Genomic DNA, 12,371 nt, shown 5'->3' on the forward strand with positions numbered 1-12,371 from the left:
GTTTTATGACTAATTGCATGCAAACAAAAGAATAAACATTGTCTCACATTTTGCCAAATCTGGAGTATTTTTCTTGTGTTGTACGACTGCAAGTGAATTTCTGGGTTGGCCACTAGGTGTCCTTCTAGGATGATGGAAGTAGAACGAAGAAGTAACTTAGTGAAAGCACAACACTCTGAATCTCTGAAGGGGTTTTGACTTTCTACCTAACCTATCTATATTTGAGGACAAACCCATGGACGTGCTTACTGCTAGGTTTACCGGGAAAGACAAGTTACTAGTCCTGGCGCTCATGTCGGGAACCTCTGGCGCTCGAAGGGCTTTGTGCGTTTTCGAAAAGCAGCAACGTTACGACCTCAAACTTTCGCTAAATACATTCCTTGAAATGCTCTGTCAAAAGGCTGTTTCCCCAGAAAACCTTAGCGAACCCATTCTGCCGTGAGTATATTGAGACTCGTCAGTCAGTTCACGTAGACTATTAAATGCATGATGTAAGTGTTACCGTAAAAACGTGCAGGACTTGTAGCGAACAAGTGTCCATTAACGCCCGTTTTCTTTCATTTGTAGAAGACCACTGGTGTGCCTGTTTCCAGCAGCTTTTAAGAGGAATTTGTTATATTTTCTTCGCCTGGTCAACCAAGTTCTTCCTCAGACCAGGGTGGTTCAGCTCCTGGAGTGCCTGAGCAAAGACCCTCGTCAGGATCACTGGGTCACTGCTCTGATTGGACAGCTCCAGCGAGACTTGGGGTCGCTTCAGGACATGCCCCTCTACACTGAGAGTTGTAGCCAGCGACTAAAGATGATTTCTGAACGTTTAAAAGATACGGGTAGGAATGACGGCTGGGCCAAGTGCTTCACAGAACCACAACTAACTTATCAAAGTGGAGGGGATGTTTTAGAAAAGCAGAAGAAAAGGAAAAGCAGCTCTATGACCCCTGATACAGAAGTTGAAACTACACAGCAGCATAAACGGATGAAGATGGATTTGTCTTCTGTGGATGAGAGCTTGGGTGCTTATCTTCATGGTTCTTTTACATCAGAGGAACCTGTTTTAATGGAAGAAATTGAATGTGACTTACAAAAAGCTGAGTCTGGCGAACCATCAACTAACAATCTGTGTGATGACCTTCCTGAAAATATAAAGGTAAATAATATATAGGGTGACTAAAGGTGGAATGCAGTGAGAGACTAGCCATCTACTTCTTTTTAGGACTGAGAATGTTCTCAAACTAATATGTCCACTTTTTCTTAGTTCAAAAAACCTAACTGTATAAATAACCACTGACTTATTTTTGTGGATGTTTCAGGCATTTGTCCCTCAGATAAAGGAACTGTTGGGGTGTCAATCAGAGGTAACACACTTTTGTGCAAACATTGGTTGGATTTGATGCAGCAATATTTCAATCTCTGCTAATTGGTTTCTTATTTCAGTGGGACCAGCGCTCCACAGATGTGTTCAAGGTGCTGAATGAATGTGACTCTGCCCAGGTACACATTGTAGTGATGTACATTTTGTTAAAGTGTTGGATTTTTATAAGGGTGATTTCCCCCCAACCAGTTGGAAAGCATTAGCAGATGCTGAGTGAGCGTCAACGGACTATGGCAGAGGAAGAAGGATGAATAGACGGGGAGGAACAGGTGGGGAAGAAGAGGGAGGTGGAAGATATTGCACAGGAGGAGAGCAGGAAGAGGTGTAGAAGGAAGAGGAGATGCAAAGTTCTAAAGCACATAGTAAACCTCTTCTGTATGGGCTGACAAAACAATACAAAACTTATGTTTAGAAGGGGTTCATGAATTTAAAAATCTTCTTGAGTGTTCTTAGGTTACTTGTGTTTGATGCCAAGTTGATGTTCAGCTCAGTGGCGTACTTAGCCCTTTGGGGGCTCCAGGCAAGGCTGAACGAAATTGTTGACGGGGGGGGGGATGCCGTAGCGGAGTCGCGATCGGGCGGGATTGTTGACGGGGGGGGGGGGGTGATGCCGTTGCGATCGGACGGTATTGTTGACGTGGGGGGGGGTGATATTTTGGGGGCCTCGATGGGGCCCCCATCGGGCCTGGGGCTCCAGGCAAGTGCCTGGTTTGCCTAACAGTATGGTCCGCCCCTGGTTCAGCTTATGCTATGCTGGCTCTCATGTTCAGGTGGAGGTGCTGTGCGGTATGCTGAGCCTGGCTGACACACCAGAGGAGACATTACCTAAACTCTGTAGCTGCCTGTTGGCCCTCTCCCCAGAGCTCAGCTACAGTACCGCCTCCGCTGTCATTAAGAGCCTCCTACTGGGAAAGGTAATTTCAACGATGCTCATGGGTATTCAAACAGATACTGGCTAGCTGTTTATGTCCCCAACCTGTTTGTCTCTACCTAAAGGTCCTATGCCTCTCGGAACCTGCCTCAAGATGCCTGGTGACAGCAGTGACATCACTTTGTAGTCAGTATCCCAGAGCAGCTTGCCACGCCCTCATCGGACCCATTCTACAGGAGGAAAACATAGGTAACTGCAGCCTATTGGATTGCGCCACACCAGGTTGTTCCACACATGCTGGAGTTGTCATGCCTTTTGATTCATTGATTATATTTCATATTCTAATTCTCGCTTCATAAGAAATTGATTTCCTTCTCCTTTTCAGGAACTCAACAGGCCGAACTGTTAAATAGAATAATAGAAGACTGCTTGGAACCCCACTACAATCTGCTGGTGTTTCAGTAAGAAACCAAGTCTTTGTCTTTGTAAAACTCATACTCAATAATACTATTGAGGTTTGTTGCTTATAGTTGACATTGTGAGGAGATGTTTTCAATATTTATCTATCTTTTTTTTTTTCCCCCCTTATCAGGATGACATTTACCATTGTATGGAGTGAATCGATGCTTTCAATCATTCATAGCTTACTAGACTCCAAGGTGAGGTCATGTGTTTATATATTGGAGAAAATCGTACTACATAGATTTGGATTTCCATAATTCACTCAATTAATTCAAAAACCTAACATTCCTGTTTCATTTCAGCTTGACATAGATGAAAAACGTTTCTCTGACTTTATTGCACAGCTAGTAAGCCAGGCTCCACAATTCATAAAATCCATGAAGTACGCAAAAATGATGCTAACTGTACTCACCAAATACAGTTCTCATGTAAGTCGTTTATGTATGGTTATAGTAATTATTAAACAAAAGGATTAACCAAATAATTATTTATCAATCAATGGGTTTTTGCATTTCTTTATTTTTTAGGTCACAGCTTCACACAAACCGTCCCTGTCACATTGTTTAATGTTGAACCAGACGTTCCTGAAGAAGTCTCTTCAAGCTGCTTTTAAAAGAATTACACATGAATGACTTTTTGTACGTTTTGTAATAATAACAAATAAAACAATGCTGCATTTATGCCCATGACTTATGTGCATGTATATATAAACATATCTTGATACATCTTTATAAATGGACTTCCCGAATGGATGTCCCATGATGATACAGTTTACATGACTCTTCCAATAATTCATTTTCAATAACAAAAAATAAAAGAAAATTACTCTTCCAATATGGCGGACTTTATCGGACGTCCCCCCTGCGCAGCCTTTATTATGCGCAACTTCCGTTAGCTCGGCCTTTTCACTTGGTAGCGACGGGAGGAACGCACCGTCAAAATGAGGTCAGATACAATTTTGTAAAATACGATTTATTGACCATGTTTAATAAGCTTATTATCTCGATAGCTTATGTATACACTATGTCCAGCCTCCTAGTTGAGAGTTGTGATGTTTGGAGTGTAAATGTCAATAGCATACGGCACACCGGTTGAGCCCCGGTGTGCTGTTTAGCATTGGTGTTGTAAAGTGATACAATCCATTGCCATCGTCGCATTTAAAATCTATTTCCCATCACTTCCATACATTCAACGCTTTATTTAGACATCCTCGTTACAATGTGTTGAACATTAACGTAGTTATTATTGATTTACGTACGATAAACTTCTCACGCGGAACATGCACCGATTAGCATGGTTCCTGGTTACTGTGGCTTACGTTTTGGGAATTTAAGAACAGTAGAACATTTTCATGTGCCTGACATTGTTTTCCACCTAATTCTGCAGTAAGGTTTCGAGGGATATGCTATATGAGGTCGTCAAGGAGGTCCAGCAGGGCGCCTTGGCCAAACCCAGGAAGTAAGTTGTTGTTAAACTCTTTAAATTAACTTCAGCATATAAAGCAATGTCATTTATTTATCACTCACAATGTCTTCGTCATTTCAGGTTTACGGAGACAGTGGAGCTTCAAATCAGCTTGAAGAATTATGATCCCCAAAAGGACAAGCGTTTCTCTGGCACCGTCAGGTTTGGCCCTTTACTGTCTCACCCAACCTTCTCCTTGTTCGCGTTCAGCCCGGTCTTGAGAAAATGTGTAAATTAAATAACCTGTACTTGTCTACATGTAAGTAGAAGCAAAGGCATGTATGATAAATGACAATGATAAATTATCAGACGGGTCAGAATCAGACATGGAGAAGTACTTTGGGTAGTCTGACTGCGCTGATCCACTTGTGGAAAAGCAAAGCAGACGGACCCCTACCCTGGGTCTTAAAACATGAGGGGAGGCTAAATGGCGACTGGACTTTATTGTTCATGTCTCTAAGCCGACCATTTTTAATTGACGGTGTCAACGGGAAACCAGCCCTGGTTGCCCTCGTTGGTAAGGCTGTCAAATTTTTACAAATACCAGGGATTGGTAGCAGAAATAAGGGTTGTCACTTAAACCATTTGTTTCCCCTAGGCTGAAGAGCCTTCCCAGGCCCAAGTTCTCAGTGTGTGTCCTGGGAGACCAGCAGCATTGTGACGAGGCTAAAGCCGCTAACATGCCCCACATGGACATCGAGGCCCTCAAGAAGCTCAACAAGAACAAGAAGCTGGTCAAGAAACTGGGTAAAGCATTAGACATACTCTGAATAGCCCTGAGGAAAAGAAACTGGGGAAAGCATTAAACATTGAGTATTTGGTCTGTATGTGACTAAATGATGTGTGGTCTGTCCCCAGCCAAGAAGTATGATGCCTTCCTCGCTTCGGAGTCTCTGATCAAGCAGATCCCTCGTATCCTGGGCCCTGGGCTCAACAAAGCCGGCAAGTTCCCCTCCCTGCTGACCCACAACGAGAACCTCAACACCAAAGTGGAGGAGGTCAAGTCCACCATCAAGTTCCAGATGAAGAAGGTAGGCTCAACTCTGGATTTAACCCTGTCCTAATAATGTCATAGTACTACGATTTTTGCCTGGTGAATGTGCAATGCTTCAAGAAAACATTGAGGCTTGATTTTAAACGTGACTTAATTTAATTAAAAGCATCAACATGCTTTTAATGTAGTTAAAATGTTTAGGTCATTAACATTGAACTCAATTGGTTAATGCGTTAACCAGCAAACCTGACGTCCCTATGACATGATGAATGTTTTTCATGTCAAAATCAATGGGACTTCCTTCAGACTTGTTAAATCAAAGAAATGCAGCCTATGCCCAGAAAATCTATTTTTTTTGAAGATGAAGCGTTTTCAAAACTACCATTTCATACACATGGGAAATGGTTCTGGCACCACAGTAGTCTACTATAATCAGGACAAGCCAGATGCCCTCCTGTGACATGTGTTAATGTCTGCCTTCCATTTTCAACAGCTAAAAGTCACAAATGTAAACATGGCAATTTATTTTGTAGGTGCTCTGTCTGGCTGTTGCTGTTGGTCACGTCAAGATGACTGATGAGGAGCTGGTGTACAACATCCACCTGGCTGTTAACTTCCTGGTGTCTCTGCTGAAGAAGAACTGGCAGAACGTGCGCGCCCTCTATGTCAAAAGCACCATGGGAAAGCCCCAGCGACTCTACTAGTGCTTTTCTACAATAAAAAAACGTGGATTTGATCCAACTTTGTTATGACTTGAATTCCTTTTTCCTCCAGTTAGTTCAGTAGTGTATTGGTCTGGTTTAGGGCTTGTTCCTTGTCATTTTTACATTCTTTAGTCATGGCTTTCATATTCCACAACACTAAATCAATTTAATCAGTATTTAATCCAATATAATTCAGCTAAAACGAATCCAACAAAGCTTACTTTCAGTATGAGGTTTCATTTAGTACTGAATGTATATCATACAGGTAAAATAAGATGTTAAAGACCTATTGATGTCAAAACATTAATGGCCTTGGACAAAACTGAACTTTAGAAAGACTGCAATGAAAGGCATTAACTAGAAAACCACTGCACTGTTTCTGGTAGGGTGAAGTTGCCTTTTGAAGGCAAAGGGTCTGCCTTGCTGCATGCATCTTTAAGCAGTTGCTTTTAAGGTTAATCAAACTTGGATAAATTAGTTTAACATCCATAGTTGCCACCAGGAATCTGAATGTTGCCAACGTCTTTGCCCACCTTGGTAATGTTTCACACCTGCCCACTGGAGGCGCCCTTGTGTCCATGTGTTCCAGCTTAGTTTCTGTGGATCCTTTAATAGGATTATCTACTTTCTACGTACTCTGAATAACCATAGGGAACGACCACAGTGGAAGAATGACATTTTACTTTGAGCTATTACTGTACTGTTAACTGCATAGGGGTTCTCTCCTTTGGGGTCACTGGGACCAACACGATTTCTGAAATGATAATTGAGGTGAGTAACACTGCTAAGGGTTACCCTCTTTATTAAGGATTGCATTTCTAGGAATATTTATTCTTGTGTGGTTCGTTTGGAGCCTCATAGCATAGGATTACGCTGTAGACCGCGTAAATGCTTGTATTCCATTGCGGTAGACCGCAGTTAAGGCTTGTTCTTTCTTACTATAGACTTCTACAGAAACACAAACTGGTAATCATCTCATCATGGCATGCAGTGACAGTGATGAAGGTAAGAAGAAGCTACTGTTGGGGCTGATCTTATTAAACTTTTTCACATGATGCAATATAAATAATCAATAGGCCTACATACCATGCCGAGGTTCAACCCACCAACATCTTACACAGAATACAGTCACGTGGAGCCTCCTGTTACACCTTGGAGCGACCTTTCTATTGTAGAGCGAGTGGGCCTGAACACGTAAGACAATAACATTTTCTGTGTATTGTAGGCCTATCTATCTGGGTATCCATTCATTAATTTCACTATCCAATTAACGCTTTCAATTTCTGGCAGCACACAAATGTCAGAGGACGAAATCGAGGTAGTGCTGTTCACTTTACTTTTCACATATTATGACAATACAAACCTTTTCCAATTGTAGTTGACAGTCTCACTCTTACTGCATCCTCTGCCTTCTGCAATTCGTCCAGTCCGCCTTCTGCCAGATAACGTTGGCCTTCCGCACGGACCAGTACACCCTGAAACAGAGGCTCCAGGCGGAGGAGCGCGCCCGTAACATGGCTGAGGAGAACATAGAGCAGGAGTTGAGCCGAGGGAGGGAGACCCTGGAGGTAAACTTTGGGCACTGGTGTGGTACTCGTGCAGTCTAAGTCTGAACTACATGGGAGGGGTGGCACCTGGGGCTCGTTGGTGACAATTTACTTAAGAGTTGCCTACTTCCCATTAGAGTCACGTTTGTTAATGTAGGCTACTCGGTATTGTTTGACACTTTCCATAAAAATGTCTACCAAATGGCATATTATATGCAACTGTGTGCATGCGTGGGTGTCCTGGTAGCCACAGTGTTGCCTAACCTTAATATTTGTGGCTGTGTTTTGGCAGACCCTGAAGGGTCTGTGTCTGGACATCAGGCGCAGCGCGATCCTTCAGAAGCTAGAGCTGTCTCTGGACATTCTGGGCGGGACCGTTGGACGGATCTCCACCACCGCGGAGCTGCTCGGCTCAGTACACCAGGTGAACCAGACCCGTCCATACAGGGTCTTCATGTGGTATCAATGTTGTCATGTTTGTCATAGGAGATTTTCAAGGTTTTTGGATGATGAAGGCTGAGTATCTTCAGTATTTACTGTTTCAACTGAGAAGTAAAGAGAGAAAGCTTTTCAGTTTTCAGTAATTTTCAGACATGTATTTTATAATAGATGCTGCTTACCGAGTGTTTTCTTCAACAATAGTGGGCATATAGTGGATATCATCAACCTACAGCAGCTAGCATCCAGTATTGACTCTACATCAGAAGTTCATCATTCATTGAATCTCTATCACCCTGGTTTAGGGACACTGGTGTCCTGCGTACGCTATATAGTCACAGGTCCGTGTGGACGCCCTGTTTGTCCAGGAGGCGCGTATCTGCAGAGCGGTGGAGATCATGGTGTCTCACGTGGAGAACCTGAAGAGACGCCACGAACGAGAAGGACTGGAGCTGGAGCAGACCAAGAAGCTGGTCCACCGCATCTCCCGCAGAAGCCTCACTGAGCCAGGAGCCCCGATAGGTCAGCTGAGATAATTAATTAATATATATTATCAGTGGGGCTGGTGATAAAAATTGTTGGTGGGGCGCAGTAATAGAAAAAAATTAATTTGGTAGATTTGATTTCCTGTATTCTGGTGCATTTTGGAGATGGCCACTACCTATTACTTACTTATTACCTACTATTCATTCATAGCCTACATCCTGACTTGCAGGGCCTAAGCTTACAAGCTTACCCATTGTTGTTATTATGATATTGAAGCAAATCATGATCACTGTCCTATAGCGTCCATTTTTGTGTCTCAATGGCTATTTCAAATGCAGTTAGAAATATGGGACAGTTTCTTTATATTGTTTATATGCTACAGGCCAAAAGACTCAATTAATATGGAACTTACTTGCTCCTTTTAAGTATAACATTGCTTGGGGAGTCCAATTCCTCCACTGAAATGGGTGGAAAGTGCTTTTACAACTCTCTCCTAGTTAGTGATCCATCTCTTCTCTGCTGTAGTTGTGTTGCGCGAGTGTTGCTGAGGGAGGTAGCCTATTTGATTGATTCGCTGAATTGTCCAATCATGTGGTGATAAAAAAAAACAGAAAAGCCAATGCGCCAATGAAAAGCCGTCTCTGCTTGATAGACAGCAAAAAGTTTGCGAGCTTACGTTGACTTCAACTTGGCCGGCGCCCCTGACCTGAAGGAGGGCTTTATTTCGAATGACCAATAACTAGCGTAGCCCAAGACGTTCAGACGCATTTAAATGGTTGCTGGCAGTTGCAAGTACGGTCTATCACATAATTAAACGAGGATAAACGCTATGTATTTTTGTTGATTTATTTTGTATGTATAATAGTTTATTCAAAGTTGGCAGATATATTTGAGTGAATATTTCACGGAGTTCTTCATTTATAACTTCTTATAAATGAAGTTATAAGTTGTAAGTTACGTAAGTTATGTAACTTACGTAACTTACAACTTGTAAAACTTACGTAACTTACAACATGTAACTTACGTAACTTACAACTTGTACAACTTACGTGACTTACAACATGTAACTTACAACTTTTAACTTGCAAATTATGTAACATACGTAAGTTGCAAGTTACGTAAGTTAAATTTACGTAAATTACACTTACGTAATTTATTTAAATTCAACTTACGTAAATTGCACAAGTTACGTAAATTACGTAAGTTAAAGTTACGTAAGTTACGTAAATTAAAGTTATGTAAATTGCGTAAGTTACGTAAGTTAAAGTTACGTGAATTGTGTAAGTTACATAAATTATGTAAGTCACAAGTTACATAAATTGCATAAGTTACAAATTACGTAACTTACTTGTAGCTTACGTAACTTAAGTTACGTAAGCTACAAGTTGTAAGTTTCGTAAGTTACAAGTTGTAAATTACGAGTTACAAGTTGTAAGTTACGTAAGTTACATAAGTAACAAGTTACAACAAGTTGTAAGTTACAACAAGTTGTAAGTTACAATGGTGTTGGGAATCATTTGACACCATTTGATTGACGGCTGTGTTTTTATTTTTTCCTGCAGATGTTGATGCGATGGAGCTCCAAAAGCAGGATAAGACCTTCCAGCTGGTAGGCGTATGTGGCCGCCGTAGGGTCAGCACATCCATCATCACAAAAGAATCCCAGGTAAGGTTTTGTTCTGTTCTCATCTTTTTGGCCTTTATGTTGTCTGCTTTGGAATGGACACATAACTACCATTGAAGAGACATAGGCCATGCCCTTGGTGACACACCTTCAAATTACGAATAGCATTTCCTGAGCTGTCCGCAGTTACAGTGACTGGGGGCAGCAGTCAGTTACAGTGATGCACATCCTGTGTCCATCCTCTCTCCAGGAGAAGAGAAAGCGAGAGCTGAAGAAGCAGTTGTCCCTGGGTGATGGACAGTCCCCCTTCCCCACCTTCAGCTCAGAGTCCAACTGGTCCGTCCTAACCAGGGACGACCTGTGCTCGTTCGATGGCAGGTCAAAGGAACCTCTACCCCCATCTATCATAATAAGGCTCATTCAAATGGAGCATTTCAATTGTTTGATACAGATTTTTATTCTATTATCATTAACTTTATTATTACTTGACTATTGTGTTTGTGATGTGAGACACCGTGATTGCTTTGTTTCCCCTCAGGGTTGAATAACGTACCTATCTACATAGCTTTCAATCTCTCTATAATGTCAGAGATCACACAATTCAACCTTACATGACCCATCCACCATTCAATGTTTTCTTCATTCTGATGGAAGGCTGCTCGTCAAGGCAGAAGATACTCCTCGGGAGATGTCCATGGTCCGACCTGTCCCGGTTCTGTCTCCGCTCCCAAACCCACAGAGTCCTCCACCACCTCCCCCTCCAGTCGCAGAAGAAGCAACCAGGAAGACCCGAAGCAAAAGGTGCTGCTTAGAATAACAGTGTGAAGCCTGGGGTATTTCAGCTGATTGACTCATATGTGTGGCCGTGAACGTGGTGCATGTTCTCTGTTTGCGGCAGTTGTACAGTGGAGACTCTGAGGCAACGACACAGGGGCAGAGCCTCATTCTCAAAGAAGAAGGGACTCAACCATTTTCGGTCTTCTCTCAGCTCGTAAGTATTTTTTATGTATCCCTGTGAAGAGAAGAGACTTCTTCCTCCTCTATTAGTATAAAGAAGAGTTATTATTAGTTCATGTTTTGAATGATTGTAATTGTATTGTTACAAAATCAACAAAATAACCAAATCAACCAAATTAGCCAAAGTCCACCAAACTATGTGATGGAGTTCAGCCTGTAGATGGCAGCAAACTCGTTTATCTTTGGTGATTTAATGGCGAAACCGGTCTTCTCCACAGGCCTAGCGCACCGTTGAGAACATTCCCTCTGGTTCACTGGTTCTTCCACTCCCGCTGGGCCATCCTCTATGTTGCTCTCCTTCTGATTCTCTGTTCCGCAATGGTGACTCTGTTCTCCTAGAAACTTCACTACATAATTCACAAGTAAATAATTTCTTTTGAGAATTCCATTAAATTCATATTTTCTTCTGTATGGACTATGCATATTCATTCATCACTCCAACTGGAATGAACCACTGCTATACCATGCATAGACGACGTGTATGTCAAGAATGAGAACTGAACTTCTCTTACATACCATACTGCATCTTTCTAAAGACTGTATACAATTTATTTAACATTTATTGAGGGTCTGTATCACTTATTTGTTACTTTGTCGAGTAAAATTAGGAAGCCATTAATCAGTTAGATGAATTGAAGGGGTGCTTGGAACTCTTAAGCTTCAAACATGCAAGGCAGAAAATTAATGAATGCTGGGAAAAGGAAAACCTTTTGATTGACGGAAGGAATGCGTCATGCTGCCACGAGGGCTACGGCGTTGCGTCTGGTGGACCTCATCTGATTATAATAGCATATCAGGAACAATACTTTGTATTTATTAATAATGCATACAAATGTTTTATAAATACATACAATATAAAAATGATACAATCACTTGGTTAGAAACACCACACCACAGTGCAGTGAACACACCAACACTCCTTCACTCAGTAATAAAAGGCTTAAGATATTAATAGGAATTCATAGTCAGGCCTAACGTTATTCTTCTCAATTCACATTGTAAAAGGTGTGATTCTTTTTCTTTCTTTTGTTAGATTCAGAAAAACATTTCTAAAGTATATTAATATTTTCATTCAGCCTTCTTAGCAAGAAGGAATTTTGTTCTTTTTTTTTAAAATAATAGATAAATATGGGAATTGAGAGTTAAATTATGAATGGTCCTGCAAACCTGCAATATGTGTACCAGCCACATAAAGGCACATGAATATACACTTAGTATATATGATGTAAAAACCTGTGTGGCACAATTTGGAAAATGCAGAGACAAATGTTGACGGTGTTGAGTCACCACAGACATAACATCTATCCAGAAAATCTAATCAGAAAATATTGATCAAATAAATTAACCATACTGCAGTTTTAAATTAAGAAATAGGAGCAGCAATCATAGCCTCAA

At 41.5% G+C, this 12,371-nt stretch overlaps 3 protein-coding genes across 4 annotated transcripts; all 3 read left to right on the top strand.

The window, feature by feature from the left end:
• The first annotated feature begins 168 nt into the window (after positions 1 to 168).
• fance (FA complementation group E) lies at positions 169 to 3,357 on the top strand. 2 transcript variants are annotated; one of them, XM_084479346.1, is made up of 10 exons: positions 169 to 438; positions 568 to 1,144; positions 1,308 to 1,352; positions 1,432 to 1,488; positions 2,140 to 2,283; positions 2,366 to 2,489; positions 2,626 to 2,701; positions 2,833 to 2,899; positions 3,005 to 3,130; positions 3,230 to 3,357. In XM_084479346.1, the coding sequence occupies exons 1-10, from the start codon at positions 236 to 238 to the stop codon at positions 3,332 to 3,334; spliced, it is 1,524 nt and encodes a 507-aa protein (XP_084335472.1). In that variant the 5' UTR covers positions 169 to 235; the 3' UTR covers positions 3,335 to 3,357. The 2 variants fall into 2 exon arrangements, with proteins under 2 accessions (XP_084335472.1, XP_084335473.1); XM_084479347.1 differs by having other exon boundaries at positions 1,432 to 1,461.
• Positions 3,358 to 3,596: 239 nt separating this feature from the next.
• On the top strand, positions 3,597 to 5,896 carry rpl10a (ribosomal protein L10a). The gene is made up of 6 exons (XM_084479362.1): positions 3,597 to 3,647; positions 4,089 to 4,160; positions 4,248 to 4,328; positions 4,765 to 4,913; positions 5,025 to 5,197; positions 5,694 to 5,896. Exons 1-6 carry the CDS (start codon positions 3,643 to 3,645, stop codon positions 5,862 to 5,864), a joined length of 651 nt encoding a protein of 216 aa, XP_084335488.1. The 5' UTR covers positions 3,597 to 3,642; the 3' UTR covers positions 5,865 to 5,896.
• A 727-nt stretch (positions 5,897 to 6,623) lies between these two features.
• LOC311359757 (uncharacterized protein) lies at positions 6,624 to 11,315 on the top strand (the record flags this gene model as incomplete). Its single annotated transcript, XM_084479801.1, has 12 exons — positions 6,624 to 6,635; positions 6,809 to 6,869; positions 6,986 to 7,058; positions 7,155 to 7,182; positions 7,292 to 7,432; positions 7,704 to 7,835; positions 8,218 to 8,371; positions 9,898 to 10,001; positions 10,210 to 10,337; positions 10,614 to 10,760; positions 10,858 to 10,950; positions 11,195 to 11,315. 12 exons carry the CDS (start codon positions 6,624 to 6,626, stop codon positions 11,313 to 11,315), a joined length of 1,194 nt encoding a protein of 397 aa, XP_084335927.1.
• Positions 11,316 to 12,371: the final 1,056 nt, after the last annotated feature.

This window comes from Micromesistius poutassou (assembly GCF_964030765.1).
Source record: "Micromesistius poutassou genome assembly, chromosome: 15".
Classification (NCBI taxonomy): domain Eukaryota; kingdom Metazoa; phylum Chordata; class Actinopteri; order Gadiformes; family Gadidae; genus Micromesistius; species Micromesistius poutassou.

What these genes read in the sequence shown, in the direction of transcription:
- fance (XM_084479346.1), top strand. Translation starts at nt 236, where the DNA reads ATGGACGTGCTTACTGCTAGGTTTACCGGGAAAGACAAGTTACTAGTC. An exon ending in CTTAGCGAACCCATTCTGCC is followed by an intron (nt 439 to 567) that starts GTGAGTATATTG and finishes TTTCATTTGTAG; the next exon opens with AAGACCACTGGTGTGCCTGT. An exon ending in ACCTTCCTGAAAATATAAAG is followed by an intron (nt 1,145 to 1,307) that starts GTAAATAATATA and finishes TGGATGTTTCAG; the next exon opens with GCATTTGTCCCTCAGATAAA.
- rpl10a (XM_084479362.1), top strand. An exon ending in GAAGCTGGTCAAGAAACTGG is followed by an intron (nt 4,914 to 5,024) that starts GTAAAGCATTAG and finishes GTCTGTCCCCAG; the next exon opens with CCAAGAAGTATGATGCCTTC. An exon ending in TCAAGTTCCAGATGAAGAAG is followed by an intron (nt 5,198 to 5,693) that starts GTAGGCTCAACT and finishes TTTATTTTGTAG; the next exon opens with GTGCTCTGTCTGGCTGTTGC.